The following is a 15,786-nucleotide window of genomic DNA, read 5'->3' as shown; positions in this document are numbered from 1 at the left end:
CCCCGTGGTGGGCTCTTGCCATGGCTTCACCAGTACCAGCAGCTCCAGCACCCAGCTCTGCTCAGAGTCCATCAGGCCACTTCAGGCTCCCCTCAATGCCACACAAGGATGCTATTTCAGCTAATCCACAAAACCCCAATCCTTTCAGCTCCTACCTGCCTTGCCACATTCCATTGGGGTTAGAACAGTGGCTCCCAGAGCCCCCCAGGTAGGACCCCAGCCCCACCTCCCCCTGAGCCTCCCCAGCGTTACAGCCCTGCCCACACCCAGCACCATCCAGGGCTGCCGTGCTGCTCCCAATCAGTGCTTGGAGGACACCAGCAGGGCGAAGGAGAAGGAGAAAAACGGCATCAACACGTTCACTGGCACTGGGAAGGAGGGCCAGGAATGTAAACGCAGCCCAGAGCTAGTCCGAAAATGGTAACAGCTGGAAAGGAGGGCTGGAAAGTTTGTTCCTCAGGATCCGAGATCCTAGCCAGGCTCCCAGCATCCAGCCCAGCCAAAATACCCTGCCCTCAGCTGCTCTGCTGCATTTACAGTCCTGGATTGAAATTTTAACACTTTTGAAATTGATTTTAATTCTCTGGTTTAAGATCCCAAATCAGCATCTAGAAGTTCCTTAGGGAGGAGCACACCAAAACCCAGGGATTCACACACACATCTCCTCACTACAGGGGCTTTGATAGCTGCGATTAACACATAGAAAACACCCAAAATTCATGAGGGAACCGGTTGTCACTGGCATTGCCTGGCCTAAACCAGATTCAGGGAACAGCAGCTCCCAAACGCCTCGTCAGCAATTTTCCTCGCCGTGTTCCTCTCCGTACGCACGCTCCAGATTTCCCTGACTCTGCAGAATTAAACTGCTGCAATATGAGCACAATCCACGGGAGGTCATGGCAGGACCACTCCGAGTGCAGCCAAAGCAGGGTGCTCCAGGAGGGCCCCCCCAAACCCTTGGAAACGCCCCCCAGCCTCACCCCTGGGATGTGACTGCTTTGGGAATGTGATGTGCTGCTGTGGTATTTCACACACACAGCTGAGGTGCCCGCAGGGGATGATTCCCCAAGTGATGCTGGTGGTTTGCTGAGGCACCCACAAAAATTTGGGGGCACCCTCTGTAGGCAGAGGGAGGGGACAGACATCCCATTGCTGCCCCTCCCTCATCACCCGAGTGGGGGAAAAGGACTTTGCTGCTCAGACCCCTCCCCCAGTTACAGTGGATGGTATAAAAAGAGTTAAAAAATGGTTTAAAAATTTCAAAAATATATTACAATGCAATATATTAACATATATTAATGGTGTCCTATCCCTGAAGGCTTCAAGGCCAAGGTTGGTGGGCACCTTCCACCAGACCATGTTGCTCCAAGTCCCATCCAAAAAGTCCTTGAAGACTTCCAGGGCTGAGATCAGGACAAATGATCAGTTTGGGCCAGTTTTACACATGGGAGACCGATGGGAAAATCAGGCTTCTTTGTGTGTGACATTTTGCAATTTCACCCTCAGCTGCTGGTTCTGGGTTTGACCCTTCCCTGCTCTCTGGGCACGACTGGGAGAGAGCCCATGAGGGGAGTTTGCTCCAAAGGGAAGGGAAAACCCTCCCCACCCCCTGAATCACAGTCCAAACCACCTTGATTTAGTAGAACCAAAATCTTTATTGATCTCACTGTAACAGCAACCACTGGCGAGAGCTTTTCTCCTCCCAAACACCTGCTTGAAGAGACGGTACAAAACAACAGAAATCCCAAACGGAGCCCCTGACTAGCAGAGGGACTCTGACTAGCAGAGGAACACCCCGGTGAGGCCAGGCACTCCTCCCTGCTCAGCCCCCAGCCCGCTTACAAAAGAGAACCTTTGGGCAGAAAAGTTGCTGGGATGGGGAACGGAGACACAGGGAGAGTGGGAAAGGGGGCATTTAGAGAAAAAAAAAAAAAAACAACAAAAAAGGTTTCCCTCCGGCTCCTGTCGATTAAGTCACATTGTCCTTGGATATGGTCTGATTGTTTTTGGCTAGCAGAGCAGGTTTTTCCCAAAAGGAGCAGCTGTGCTTGAGGGCGCCAGCTGCCTGTATCCTCTGCCAAGGATGTCCTCGCCCCCTGCCCCTGCCCCTCCCTCGATCCGAGGGCCTAACCGACCTCCTAGGATCTTGGCTTCAAGGAAAATATATTTATTTCTATATAATATATATATTTGTGTGTGTCTCATCACCACCCACCCACCCACACGCGCTGCCACTCGCACTCACTCACTCGTGCGCCCACGGCTGCCGCGCTCACCTCACCTCCCACACCAGGGCAAGGATGGCAAAGACAACCCCATCCCCTGGGGCTGTGCTTTTGCTTCTGCCTCCCCCACCCCCAAAACGAGGGGCAGCGCCCCCTCCCTGTGAGAAAAGCAGCTGGAAGACGGGAGCTGGCCACCAGCGCCGTGCCAAACACACCTAGAGAAATAAATTACGGGATGGAAAGTGCACAAAGCCTGTGGGGTGTCTCGCTCCCCAGCACGGGTAACGAGGTGTGGGGAGACCCCAGCGAGGGAGGGACCATGGATGCAGCAGGCACTCAGGTGGGGGCTGATAAAATGGCACTTGAGAAGGTTGCAGAGCTGGTGATGGCTCCCAACAGTAAAAAATCAGAACTGGGGGGCTGGTGGGACTGGGGGGCGCAGCCGTGCCCAGCGCTGCTGGTCAGGGCAGGAGTCACACGGAGAGAGGGGCAAAAAGAAACCCCATCTCCAGGGGAGGTTCGAGATGGCCACGCCATGCCAGGCTGGCAAAGGGGAGGTCGATGTGGAAATGCTTTATCCACGACAGCATGATCCAGCTGGGAGAAATGCCATCCTGAGAGCTGAGGGTGGCATCAATGGCAGCGCCCTGCGAGGGGGGAGAGCGCCCCATCCCTGCGTGTCTGGCGAAGCCCCCACAGCCCCCAGGGACACCCAGCGATTCCTGAGACATCCAACGGTGCCAGAGGGATCTCCCCCCTGTAGGATTCACATTTTAAAGGGCTGGGGGGTAAAAAATCCCGAGCACTACAAAGCACTTTCCCAGAGGCGCTCGGCCCCAGCCCAGACAAAGTCGTTGGGGGTGAGGTGCCCCTTTTTAGTACCAAAAATAAAAGCAAGGGGGTTTTATAACATGGCTACATTGCTGTGAGTCCTGGCTGGTGGGTGGGGGACACAGCCCCTGGCTGGAGGGCCAAGATGAAGAAATCCACATAGGAGAGATGTGGACAAGCTGGCTGATTCCATCAGGGACTACATCGGACCCCTGGAGCACCGAAGGGAACAGGGTCCCAGTGCTGTCCTTTGCTGAATGCCAACACACCCCAGGGAAACTCAAGAAACACCCTCCCCAGGGTGCAAGCAGGTGCATGATTTTAGGAGTGGTGTTTCGCCCTCCTCTCAACAGGCTGCCCAGATTTTCCAGGAGAAGGGGGCACAGTGGGTGACACAGCTCCAGAACACCAAGCTGCTGGCCATGGGAGGCTTGGGTAACAGGAGAGGGGAATTTTGTGGGGGCACGAGGCAGCAGAAGAGGCAAAGGGATGTTTTAAAAAGAAGCCTGGTGGAGATCAGGCTGCTGGCAGGTGGAAGAGGAGGAATAGGGTCGGATCCAGAAGGGATGCTCCGTCTGGCACATGCTGGGACCGCTCACCCGCAAAGGGGGAGAAGACAGAGCTGCACTCCCCCCAGAAAAGAGGGGGAGGAGGAGGGCGGGGAGGGGACGCTGGTGGGGACCACTGCCACCTCCACCTCGCCGGGACGGATCCTGCTGAGCCGAATGGGGGTGCACAGGGCTGGGGAGTCGCTGCCTCTCCGTGGTTCCCGCTCAGATATCCATCTCGAACTGAGCTTCGTCCCCTGGCAAGAGACAAGGAGAGCAGCGTTAGGGGCGTCATCCTCCACCCCAAATCCCTCCTGTCCCGCCCCGGGGGTCCCTTACCCATGGAAGCAGTGTTTGGGGTGTCATCCTCCATCCCAAATCCCTCCTGTCCCGCCCCGGGGGTCCTTACCCATGGATGGCTTGCCCTCCTGGTGGTTCAAGCTGTTGGTGTCCGCTTTGGGCTCCTCGCCGGGCTCGCCGGGGCTGGTGACGCCGGGGATATTGGGGAGGTGACAAGGCGGGGTCTTGGCCATGGGGGAGTTGCGACGGTCCAGCAGGAACTTGCGGTCGTAGATGATCCGGGTGCCTGGGGGGAGGACGGGAGCAGAGTGGGGGAATCCGGTTCGGCAGCGCGTGTTTGCCGAAGGAGTTTCCCGGCGGGACGGGCCAAGGTTCTCCGCCCGGGGATCGGCGGGGAGGGCTGGGGGTGCGCGCCGCCGCTCTGCCCGCTCTTATCTGGGCACAACAGGCGATAATTCGGCCAAACACCCCGGCCGCAACCGGGTCCCGGCTGCCCGGGGGCGCTCCACGCTGTCCCGAGCAAGCTCACCCTGTCCCGGGGATGCCGGTGGAAGCGGCACCCCGGATCACCACGTGTCCCCCTGCGCTACACGGGGACAGCAGGCGTGTCACCGCCCCGCGGCACCGGGCCGGGGCACGGCCGAGGCACCGAGCCCCGCTGCCCGCGTCCCGCGGGGAGCTCCCCGCCAGCCCGTCCCGGGAGCAGCTGCCGCCCTGCCGGGACCCTCCGCGCTGCCGGAAAAACAACAAACCCATCCCCACGCGTGTGCGTGGAGGAGAGCGGGCGGAAAGCGCTCCGTACCCACGGCATACAGAGGGGATACGGGCGCGGCACGCACGGTCCGCCCGCGACACGCGGCGCTCGGGCTGGCCCGGGCGCGCTCCCCCGGAGGCCCCGGCGGGCGCGGCGCTTTTACCTCCGGGCGTGGTGGAGAAGAGCGTCCCGCCGGGGGTGGTGCAGTAGTCGGCGGGGAGCTGCGCGGCGTCGCTGAGCGTGACGGTGCGGGTGGGGATGGCCCGGCTCTGGCTGGGCTGGCGGCCGCCTGCGGACGACATGGCCCCCGCTCGGCGCCGCGCTTTGTCCCCGCCGAGCGGGCGGGCGGAGCGGGACCGCCCCTCCCCGGGACCGGCCCTGGAACCTCCCCGGGCCCGCCCCGGCCCCGGGCCCGCCTCAGGACCGCCCCGCCCCGGGCCCGCCCCGGCCCCGCCGCCGCCAGGGGGCAGGCGTGCTGCCGCGCCACCCTGCCCGCGCCTCCCACGTGGTCTAGCGGTTAGGATTCCTGGTTTTCACCCAGGCGGCCCGGGTTCGACTCCCGGCGTGGGAAGCCAGAACTTTTCGGTTTTGTATTTTTTTTGGGAGGGGGGCAGGAAGGGTGCTGGTGTCCTGGTGTCCTGCCCAGGATGCCTTCGGCCAGAATGTTTTGGCTACACCGAGCTGAGTGAAGTCACCGGGAAAAGGAATGCATCCAAATATCCCAAATCAGGAAATGGGTTCTGTCCCCATATCCCATATCAGCAAAGGGGTTGTATGCCTGTATCCCATACCAGGAAATGAGTTGTAGCCCCATATCCTCTCTTAGGAAAGGAGTTGTATCCCCATACCCCAAGCCAGGGAAGCGGTTGTAGCCCCATATCCAAACCAGGAAAGAGGTTGTAGCCCCATATCCTGTATCAGGAAAGGGGTACTGTCCCCATACCAGGAAAGGGGGTTTAGCCCCATATCCTGTATCAGGAAAGGGGTTCTGTCCCCATATCCCATACCAGGAAAGGGGCTGTATCCCAATATCCCATACCAGAGAATAGCATTCATCTCCACGTCCCAAACCAGGAAAAGGGCATGGATCCCTATATCCCAAATAAGGAAAGGGGTTGCATCCCCTTATGTCAAACCAGGGAAGAGTATGCATCCCCATATCCCACACAAGGAAAGGACACCCATGCCCATGTCCCAAACCAGGGAAGAGGATTCATCCCCATATCCCAAACCAGGAAAACAGCATATCCAATACTAGGAAGGGGGAATGCATCCAAGTATCTCAGACCAGGAAAAGGGATGCACCCTCATTTCCCAAACCAAGAAAGGAGATGAATCCCCATATCCCAAGCCAGGGAATAGGATGCGCCTACATACCCTAAAAGCAGCATCCTGGAAAACTGGGAATCTCACCCTGATGCTTTCTCATTTCCCAAACCAAGAAAGGAGACAAATCCCCATACCAGGAAAGGGGATGCATCCTCATTCCAAGCCAGGGAATAGGATGCACCTACATACCCCAAAAGCACCATCCTGGAAAGCTGGGAATCTCACCCCGAGGGACATGCCAGCCCCAGCACAGCCTCCCTCCCTCCCCTGGGAACACTGATCCCATCGGTTATTTTTAGCATCCCTCTCCCGGAGAAGAGAGGCTGGTTTCTCCCTCCAGCCTGGATCCCGCAGGGCACAGCGCATTCCCGGCGGGCCCGGCCGCCCTCCTGCACCGGCGGATGGGCGAGGCGGTGGCCCGGGTGGCCAGGAAGGTGAACGACACGGTGGAGAACAAGGCGGATTCCCTGGGTAAGGCGGGCGGAGGACAAAGCGGATTCCCGGCGCTCCGTCCCGGGGCCGCGCGGGGATCGGGTGGCCGGAGCTGGGCTCTGTGTTTCACTGCCACAGCCTAAAAAAAGCTGTCGGCGCTCCCTCCCCGCGGCTCTGCAGAAGGGAAAAGCTCCCCCAAAGGGCCCTCAAAGCCAGAGCAGGTTCACATAATCCCGTGGGATGTGTCCCCTCCTTGGGAGCAGCGGCAGGAGCAGATTTTTCCCCGCGTTGCCGTGTCAGATTTGTGTTTTCCTGCCGTTTCCCCGTTTCCAGCTAATTCCCAAGAGCGGGGTGCAGTTCATCAAAGGAGAGAGATGAAAGCCACTCATTTTTATTCCCACTGGATTCCCCGGCCTGGGATATAAACCAGAGTATGGCAGGAGCTGGAGCTTCATCTCTGAGGCTCTCCACATCCCCTGAGAGAAACGTGGGAGGCTGGAACTTGCTCCATCAGCCCCCACAGTGGCTTTGGGGAATGGGCAGGAAGCAGAGCCCATCCTGGGGCTGGGATACAGGCCTTCCATCCCTGGAGTCTCCTGGGAGAGGAAAGAGGAACAACTCAGGAGAAAACAAGGAGGCCACGAAGTGAGAGGAACAACCAAATCTTTTTTCCCCTCCCCATCGCTTGCCGTGGGACAACCAGCCATGACCATGAGAAATCCAGCCAGGAATGCCCAGGGAAATCCCTGCTCCATCCCCCAGCAGTGGAATAGGCATCCCTGGGCTGCTCAGCTGCCCCCAGGGAATTGTGGACACAGGGGGAGCAGGGGACTGAAGTTGTTAGACCCTTGCCTGGGTGTCGCAGACATCTTTTTATGAAAAATCCTTTCCTTAGGATTTTTCCTCCTGAGAAGCCGGGAGGCCTCAGGAACAAAATGTAAACATTGATTATCTGCTGCTGTGGAATGCAACAGGTGGATCTGTGATTGACCCATGTTGGATGTTTGTAATTAATGGCCAATCACAGCCCAGCTGGCTCAGACAGAGAGTCCTAAACAGCTGCCTTCCTTGTCATTCTTTTCTATTCTATTCTTAGCTGGCCTTCTGATGAAATCTTTTCTTCTATTCTTTTAGTGTAGTTTTAATGTAATATATATTACAAAATAATAAATCAAGCCTTCTGTAACATGGAGTCAGATCCTCATCTCTTCCCTCATCCGAAAACCCCTGGGAACACGGTCACACCTGGGTCTCTGTGTGCGCAGATCTGGCCAACTGCAAGCTGATGTCCTTCCCTGTTGGAGTCTACAAAGCCGTGAGGAGCGTCACCGAGGGCATCCACCGCATCTCCCTGGCCAACAATGAGCTCAAGTCCATCACCAGCCGGTTTGTCACCACCTTCAGCCAGCTGAGAGGTAAGGCCCTGCCATTCCAACCCTCCGGGGCACGCCAGGAGCCCCCAGATTGCTGCAGAGGGGGCAAAGCGGCCACGAGTCTCCCCTGAGCTCACACCTCGTTGCAAGCGCTAGTTCTGACCCCAAAAAATCCATTTTTGGTTGTACCTTCCGCCCCTTGAAGGACGAGGACACCGGTTCTGCTCTCACCCACCCTTCCAAACTGGTTTCAGGCTGCTGTGGGGTCACTCAGCACCCCCAGATCCCTCCAGGGATGGAGAACAGGAAAAGCAGCTTGGGGATAACAACAGAGGCATGACAATCCCGGCTGCGCCGACTAATTAGTGCTCGTAGTGCGACATCAATGAGAGCTAATCACTGCAGGAGATGGGAGCGATCATCAGCGCGGGGGGACACCTCCCGGAGAAGGCAGCCCGAGGCTAATCCGATAGAAAATGGCCATGCAAGCATCCAGAGCATCCAACACCGCGAGATTGAGCGCTGAGGGCGGCGCTGGGGATGCTCTGGCCGCTTCTAAAATCAATTTTGATTCCTATGAGGTACCACACAAATGCCGCTATGATGGGTGCCTGGGGAGGTTTCCCTTGTCCTGGAGCTGCAGCATCGTCTGTGAGAGCACCCCTGGGCTGGGGAAAGGAAACACATGCACCAAAGGAATCAATTTCCATTTTCTAGACAGCACAACCAGCCCTGAAGGGGAAAAAAAATGACTTTGCTTCCCAGCAAGGGCTTTTTCTCCACCAGCGGACCATTCACTCCTGCGATGAGCTGTGCTGGGTCTCAGCAGGAACAGATGCCCCAGGGCTGGGGACAGGCTGAATAAGGCAGGACCTATAAATACCAGGTATTAGCAGGGGCAGGGCGGCTTGTGTGGGTATTTATAGTGCAGAAAGCCCCGTGTCACCGGAGAAGGGCGCTGGGACAGCGGGATTTGGGTTCTGTGCCCGGAGTGCTGCTCCTGGCCCCACAGGAGCTCATTTCTGGGGCGGGAAAGCATCACAGATGGGTAAACTGTGACAAACAGGTATTTTTCACAGCTAAAGACCTCTCTCCCACCATTCTGTTTATTGCTCAGAAGGGGTTCAGGCACATGAATGCAGAGGGCTAGCCTTAAGCCATGACAAATGACCATTGGGGAGGTAATTGCGCTGAGTTTATGGGGAAATATTCCTTGTTTTTTACAGACTCTGCTTGCAAAAGGCTGCACAATTTCATTAGGAAAGCATTGCTCCTAAATGTGGCATTCCCAGCAGGCAAATCTACAATGACAGCCATGGAAAACAGGAAAAAAAAAGAAAGAAAGAAAATTAAAAAGCCCAATTTTTTGGAGCTGGAATCCCACTGATGGATTGAGGCCAGAGGCTGTGAATCAAGCTGTACATCAGTTATTTCCCCACCTTTTTCCCAGCATCCCACCACCTCCCTTCTCTGTTCCCAGAGCTGAACCTGGCAGGGAATTACCTGCACCGGCTGCCCGAGGAGATCACGTCCCTGCTGCACCTCCGCACCATCGACCTCTCCCGAAACCGCTTCCGCCGCTTCCCGGAGCCCCTGGCCACCGTGCCCGCCCTGGAGAGCATCGACCTGGAGGAGAACGAGATCGCAGGTGAGGAGAGACCTTTTCCCACTGGAAAAAGGCGATTTAGCACTGTGAGAAACGACTGCTGGCTTTGGAAATGTAAAGAGGTTTGTTAAACCTTAACAAAAATAGAACAAACGGACTGCATAAGTGTGAAGAACGCCAATCACTTGTTCTTTTTCCATTTTTAAAGTTTAATAGTAATAAAATGGTTACAAAAATAGTAATGTAATTAGACTGATAATAATTTGGACAATTTGGATTAGGACAATATGAGACAATAAAAACAAAGAGTTACAGACAGTCCAGGTACCTCTTTCTGGGCAAAATAACCCACGTTAACAGAGGATTAACCCTTAAAAGCAACAGCCTGTTGCATATTCATACACCTCATCCATGATGCATAAATTCCATTCAAACACAGGATTCTGTCTGGGCAGTGTCAACTTCTTCCTCTGAATCCTAAGGGCATCTTCAGGGCTGAAAGAGGCAGGAAGGAGTTCGTTTCTCCTGATAATGGAGCAATAACTTCTCTTTCTCTGGAAGATTTAGGTGTCCTGTGGCTGCTATCTCGGTGTGAGTCCTTTCTTAGAAAAAGTGTCTTACACAGCATAGTTTCTATTTTAACATTTTGTTATAACCTAAAACTATATTTAACACACTACTTAAGAAAATTAATACAGCATAACTTTCTAACACAATACATATAATATTCATTTGAATATTTGCGAAAAGCCAATCATAAAATACACATTTTTCACATAAGGAAAAAGCTGCAGTGCTGGGAACTGCCCCTCATGGGCCAGTTCATCTTCAAGAGGGAAGCTCAGTGCTTTATACCCCTGGGGGTTGCATCGGCCAGCCCTGGCCCCTCCCAAAGTCTGTCTGTCAGCTCTTCTTTGCCATTTAGGAGTGCAGACTGCTTTGTAACTGGATATGGGGTCCACCCCCTAAAAGCAGCAAGCTTTTCCATTCCCAGCTGCCCCATGCCAGGGGCACATGTGCAGCCTCCTCTCTATCTGTCCTGGACACCCCAGGCTGTCTGATGGCAGCAATACAGGGGGGAGAGGGAACTGTGGGGAGAGCAGAGAACATCTAAACTATAATAACGTATTTATACACCACTGAAGCTTCTCTTAATATTCACACAATAGTTATCCTTTGATTGCAAGAGCCAATAATCTCATTATCCATCTATACCAGCATCACCCAGGGCTGTTGCTAAATAATCAGAGCCTGCTCAGCCATTTGCCTTTCCCAGCAAAGGAAATTTGCCTTTCCCAGGGCAAAGCTGCTGCAGGCACGGTGGGAGCCAAGCCCCATTCAAGCTGCCCCATTCACCACGCTGGGATGTAGCTCCTAAAGGCACCTCCAGCTGGGGTGACCCCAAAATCCTCGGATTTCATTAAAAAACCAGATCTGACTGCAGAACCCAGCCCCAGTCTGCTGCCAGGCTAAGCAAGAACACCTGAACATTTCCCAGAACAAACAGCAGCTGTTTAACACTACAAAATCCCCTAAAAATTAAATTAAAGGAATGGCAAGAGCCGCTCATCCCTCAGCCCTGCAGCGGCAGAAAAATTGTTCATGTGCAAAAAAACTGAAGGCTTTGGAGTCTGTGAAAGCTGAGCAAAAAGGGGCAGCTGTTGTACACAGATAAAAGTGAATTTATTTAGCAGGCAGCCTTCAAAGAGCCCAGGCTGGAGCATCCCACAGCCCCACGGAGCCCCAGGGAGGCGAATCTCGGAGCCCACTCAATTTTGCTGTTTTATCTGGGGTTGCTTCAGCTGCTGCTGGGAAACTGCTCCCTGCAACAGGAGGTTTGTTGCCAGCCTCACATCAGCTGCTCCCCACCTGTGCCTGCAGAAACACTGGAATTAAAATCTGCTTCCACAGGAGCCAGAGAAAGAAAGACACAGCTTTTCCTCACCCTCTTTTTCTCTCCTGCCTCCTGTCTCGCTTTTAGCTCCCTCTGTCACTTTTTGAGTTCAGCTGGCTGATTTCAACCCAAGCTGATCCCCAAACTGCATTTTCCCCCGCTGGTTTTGTGGAAGCAGGGTGCTGCAAGGAGGGAATGCAGCTTTTTGGTGCCTTTTTCCCTGAAAGCTAAAATGCAGGGAGGAAAGGCTGCACGCAGGGTTGCACCCAAGCTGGGGGAGAGGGTGGCCTCTCTTGGTTTGGTCACCTCCCAAGCCAGGTTTGGTCACCTCCCACCAGGCTCCCCTCGGATGGGAGGTGTCCTCCAGATGTGGGGAAAATAAAAGCAGAGTAAAAATTGACAATTCCAAGCCAAGCTGTTGTAGGGACATGTGTGAGTAGTGCACATGATGCTGCCTGGCTGCAGAAATGGGTGATGTGAGCCTATCTCACACATTCCCTGGAAAGGGGAGAGGAAGACACAGGAAGGCCAGGGGGGTTCAGCCCCTGTTTTCCAAGGAAACAAAACCCCGGGCGATCGCACTGCTGCCACCAGCCCTTCCCAAGCAGGTTCCCTGCAGGTGAGCTGGTGTTGGCAGGGCTGCCGTGCCCTGGTTTGGGGTGCTGTGCCAGTGCTGGTGCTGCCTGTGCCCCTGTGCCATGCCAGGGGTGCTGAGAGGCTCCTGCCAGGGCTGCAAACCCCGTTTGAAATTTCCTGCTGAAAGAGCTGAGTGACTCTTGCTAAGACAAATGGAGCTGGAGGTGGTGGGTGATGTTTTCCAAAGGGAAACAAGAGTGAAAGGAGATTAATTAACGCCTGCCTGGAGCCTGTGGGCTCTGTGAAGGGAGACATTTAGTGCCACAAGCCACCCTTTTCATCCAAATAAGCTCTTAACCCTGGACTGTAATTATGTATATATTACTGTCAGTGCTTTTAACTCTTTCCCTGGTAATTAGAGTTATGTCAAATCAGCTTTTAAAGCTCCCAAATCCATGGGGATGTTTTGGTGCCTGGAGCTTCAGCTTCTCCTTCTCTTATTCCTTGATTAATGGTTTAATAGGGATGATGTTGAGGCTGCTGCCAATGCTGGGGACATCACTGCTGGGGCAGCTGTGGTTGATTTTGTCCTCCTGAGGATGTTGAGATGGGACAAAGGGGATGGTTTCCAACTCAGAGTGGGGCTAGATGGGACATTGGGAAGAAATTCTGCCACAGAGACACTGTGCATTCCTGGCAGTGCCCAGGGCCAGGCTGGATGGGGCTTACAGCAGCCTGGGGCAGTGGGAGCTGTCCCTCTGTCCATCCAGGAGGGCACTGGATGAGCTCTAAGGTCCCTTCCAACCCAGACCATGTCACATTCTGCTTTAATTATGTAAAAAAAGCCTTTTCCCTCCCTGTCTTTTGCTTAAAATCCTGCATGAATAATTCAGGCTCAAATGCAAGTGCCTTATCTGTTGGGAAGGCAGCAAGGGAAGTTTTGGGTTGTTTTTGGAGGAATTTGTGGCTGGCAGGGCACAACCCTACAGCTACAGGCTGCCCTGCCTGTCCCTTCATGCCAGGCTGAGTCACTGCTCCTCACCTGGAACTGAGGTGCAGAGCTGAGCTGCTCCCAGCCTGGGAAGGTCTTGGTCCCCAGAACACTTCACTAAACTCCCTAATCTGAGCAAAATGGGTGAAAGCACTCTTAACTTTATCATGCTGCGTAAGAGGATGATTAAACTTCTTATTCTCCACTGCATTAGGCCATGATTAAACAGGGAGATGTATGAGGCAAAATATATTACTTTTGTGCTTCAAGGGGAAAAAAATCCAAGCAAAATGAAACGGGGGAATGGCAGTGAACAAATCCACCGTGAAGAGTTATTAAAAAAATTCATGTGAAGCTCTGCCTGATGAGCTGTGCTCTCCTAGGGAATTTGTGTATGGAAAATATCACCATTTTCCAGAGGAGAAAGAGGGGGAAAAACAAAGGCATCAAAGTGTTTGATTCTTTTTCCAGCATAAAATAAATTTAATGGTTTAAAAATCACATAACCATCTACCAGATATAATTACAACACTGCAATTCTGCTCCAGGTTCTGGCAGAGGAAACAAGAGCTGGGGTGGAAAAGGCTCTTGTTATTTTGGTGGCCAAATTAAAGAAGAAATTGGTTTAGGTAAATCAGACAAGTGGGCGTTGCTAGCCCCAAAATATTGTGAATTGTAGCAAAATCCATCATCTTTTAATGAGCTTAATTAGGGTTAGGTTTTCATATCAGCCTCAGTGGATTCGCACTGGGACCATCAAGCTGAGCTGCACCCTTTTTTTTTAAACACAGTTTGTAAATGTCGTGTTTTCTAAAGGCCAACACCCAAATTCGTGGAAACTGCAGAACAGAAGGGGGCCCGTGGGTGGCTGAGAGCCATTTGCAGCCTGTCCAACCAGGGCAAAGACCACGAGCCTTCCTGTGAGCCCGGAGAGGGCTCCTGGGCATTGCAACACCGGGGAGAAAATCAGGGAAAGGGCTTTGAATCCCAGTCCCGTGTCCCAGCAGGGATTTTATTACCCTGGAGAACTGGGGGGCAGTGCCCACACTGCACATCTGGGTGTTTGCACCTCCCTGACACATTCCTCAGAACCCCAGGATCATTTGGGTTGGAAAAAAACTCTATGTTTACCAAACATTTGCCTGAGCAGTTGGATAAATTAATATTTCATTGTCTTTCTGTTTCGATCAAAGCCTGCAGACAGGCTTAACATCAACAGCAAACCTTTGTTGTTAAATTCAAAAAACCCCCTCAAATTACCACCATGCCTCAACACAAGTAGTGGTACCTCCTTACAATCAATTACCCAATCAAATAATATTAATACCTCAATCATTTATCCCTCAATCAACCATTCCTCAAATAATCCCAACTCAATACCCTCAAATTCAAAATTCAAATTAGCCTTCTCAAAATTAATACACCTTTTAAATAATTTTTGTTATGAAAGCATTCCCACCAAAATTGCCAATTTTTTTCAACAAAACCATTTTTTTTTAATTCTAAGCAAAGCCAACAGCAGAATTTTTAAACTTTCAATCCTTCCCACCATTATTTCAATAAATTATTAAAAAATTCATAATTTTATCTCTTACATTTATATTCCTGTAGTAATTCCACCAAAACCACCTATAACTATTACATTTCTTTTACCCATAAACACACCCAAACAAAACAACTTTCCGAAAAACTCAATTATGTCTGTGCCATTTATTGTCTCAAATCCTAAAATCTTTTAAACAAAATGTTTCAAAACACAACCAACCGAAATTAACTTACAACCTAACTCACCATAATAAAACAATTTACATTACAAACGTACCAAATACTAATGCAGATGTCGCTATAATTTCTCACATGTTTTAACCCAATAATTTGGGTTAAATATAGGTATAGATATACTTATATATATAATATATAGTATATAGTATATAGTATATAGTATATAGTATATAATATATAATATATAATGTATTATGTACTATGTATCGTATTATATAATATATACTATAAAATATTATATTTCTATTTTATATATTATATATTATATATTATATATTATATATTATATATTATATATTATATATTATGTATTATATATTATATATTATATATTACATATTATGTTATGCATATATTGTATATATATGATATATTATTATATATTGTATATTATATATTATATATTATGTTATTTATATTATATTATAGTATATTATATTATATTATATTACATTACATTACATTACATTACATTACATTACACTATATTAATTATATATTATATATCTATAATAACTATAACTGTAATGATTAGATACAGATACAGATACAAATATAGATATAGATATAGATATAGATATAGATATAGATATAGATATAGATATAAATATAAATATAAATATTAAATATATCCTGTATCAGGTTTGCTTCAGGCTGTCCATCAAGAGGAGCTTTCACCCCTCCACCCCTCCAGGACGGATTCTCACCTCCCTGCTCTCTTTCCAGAGGTGCCCACGGACAAATTGGCCTCCATGGCGCTGCTGCGGAGCCTCAACCTGCGAGCCAACCCCGTGGGCCCCGAGGTGCGGCTGCTGGTCCGGCCCCTGGTTCCCTTCGAGCTGCTGCTGTCTCCAGAGGAGCCCATCCATCCCTGAATCCCGGCAGCACCCCCGGGTGCCCGAGCTGTCCCCAGGGGGAGCTGCCCACCACAGGGGTTTGGCTCGGCTCAGTCCCTGCTGCTCCCCCGTTTCTGCCCCAAAGCGGGTCCCAAACCCGAGCCTGTGCCTCGTTTTTCCCGTGGAGGGATGGCTCTGCCAAATCCCGAGCCAGGCAATCTCCTGCTTATGCGTTTTGTGGGTACAGAGGAGCTGCAACACGTGGGGTGGGAGGTTGGGGTGGAGTGGGGGGATCTGGATGTGCAGCTC

The 15,786-nt window shown here is 51.7% G+C and overlaps 3 protein-coding genes and 1 non-coding gene across 4 annotated transcripts in view; 2 read left to right on the top strand and 2 right to left on the bottom strand.

Moving 5' to 3' along the window:
* Nucleotides 1-1,821: 1,821 nt before the first annotated feature.
* The window catches only part of MICU1 (mitochondrial calcium uptake 1), a 214,249-nt gene continuing 200,284 nt past the window's right edge, over nt 1,822-15,786 (bottom strand). Inside the window, exon 14 of the transcript XR_008483830.1 lies at nt 1,822-1,837. The gene's annotated coding sequence lies outside the window, so the exon portion shown is untranslated. The remainder of the gene's footprint in view (nt 1,838-15,786) is intronic.
* Nucleotides 1,849-4,979, bottom strand: EIF4EBP2 (eukaryotic translation initiation factor 4E binding protein 2). The gene is made up of 3 exons (XM_054288312.1): nt 4,822-4,979; nt 4,014-4,190; nt 1,849-3,861 (listed from the first exon to the last, which is right to left on the bottom strand). Exons 1-3 carry the CDS (start codon nt 4,958-4,960, stop codon nt 3,830-3,832), a joined length of 348 nt encoding a protein of 115 aa, XP_054144287.1. The 5' UTR covers nt 4,961-4,979; the 3' UTR covers nt 1,849-3,829.
* TRNAE-UUC (transfer RNA glutamic acid (anticodon UUC)) lies at nt 5,158-5,229 on the top strand. Its single transcript has one exon. It is a non-coding gene; the product is annotated as a tRNA-Glu (tRNA).
* LRRC20 (leucine rich repeat containing 20) lies at nt 6,369-15,609 on the top strand. The gene is made up of 4 exons (XM_054288315.1): nt 6,369-6,458; nt 7,685-7,834; nt 9,273-9,440; nt 15,368-15,609. Exons 1-4 carry the CDS (start codon nt 6,389-6,391, stop codon nt 15,514-15,516), a joined length of 537 nt encoding a protein of 178 aa, XP_054144290.1. The 5' UTR covers nt 6,369-6,388; the 3' UTR covers nt 15,517-15,609.

The sequence above is a fragment of the Melozone crissalis genome, unplaced genomic scaffold (genome assembly GCF_028551555.1).
Source record: "Melozone crissalis strain CALT ecotype California unplaced genomic scaffold, PUWL_Pcris_2 ptg000062l_1, whole genome shotgun sequence".
NCBI classification, from domain to species: Eukaryota; Metazoa; Chordata; class Aves; order Passeriformes; family Passerellidae; genus Melozone; species Melozone crissalis.
This window is presented reverse-complemented; position numbering and strand designations above follow the sequence as displayed.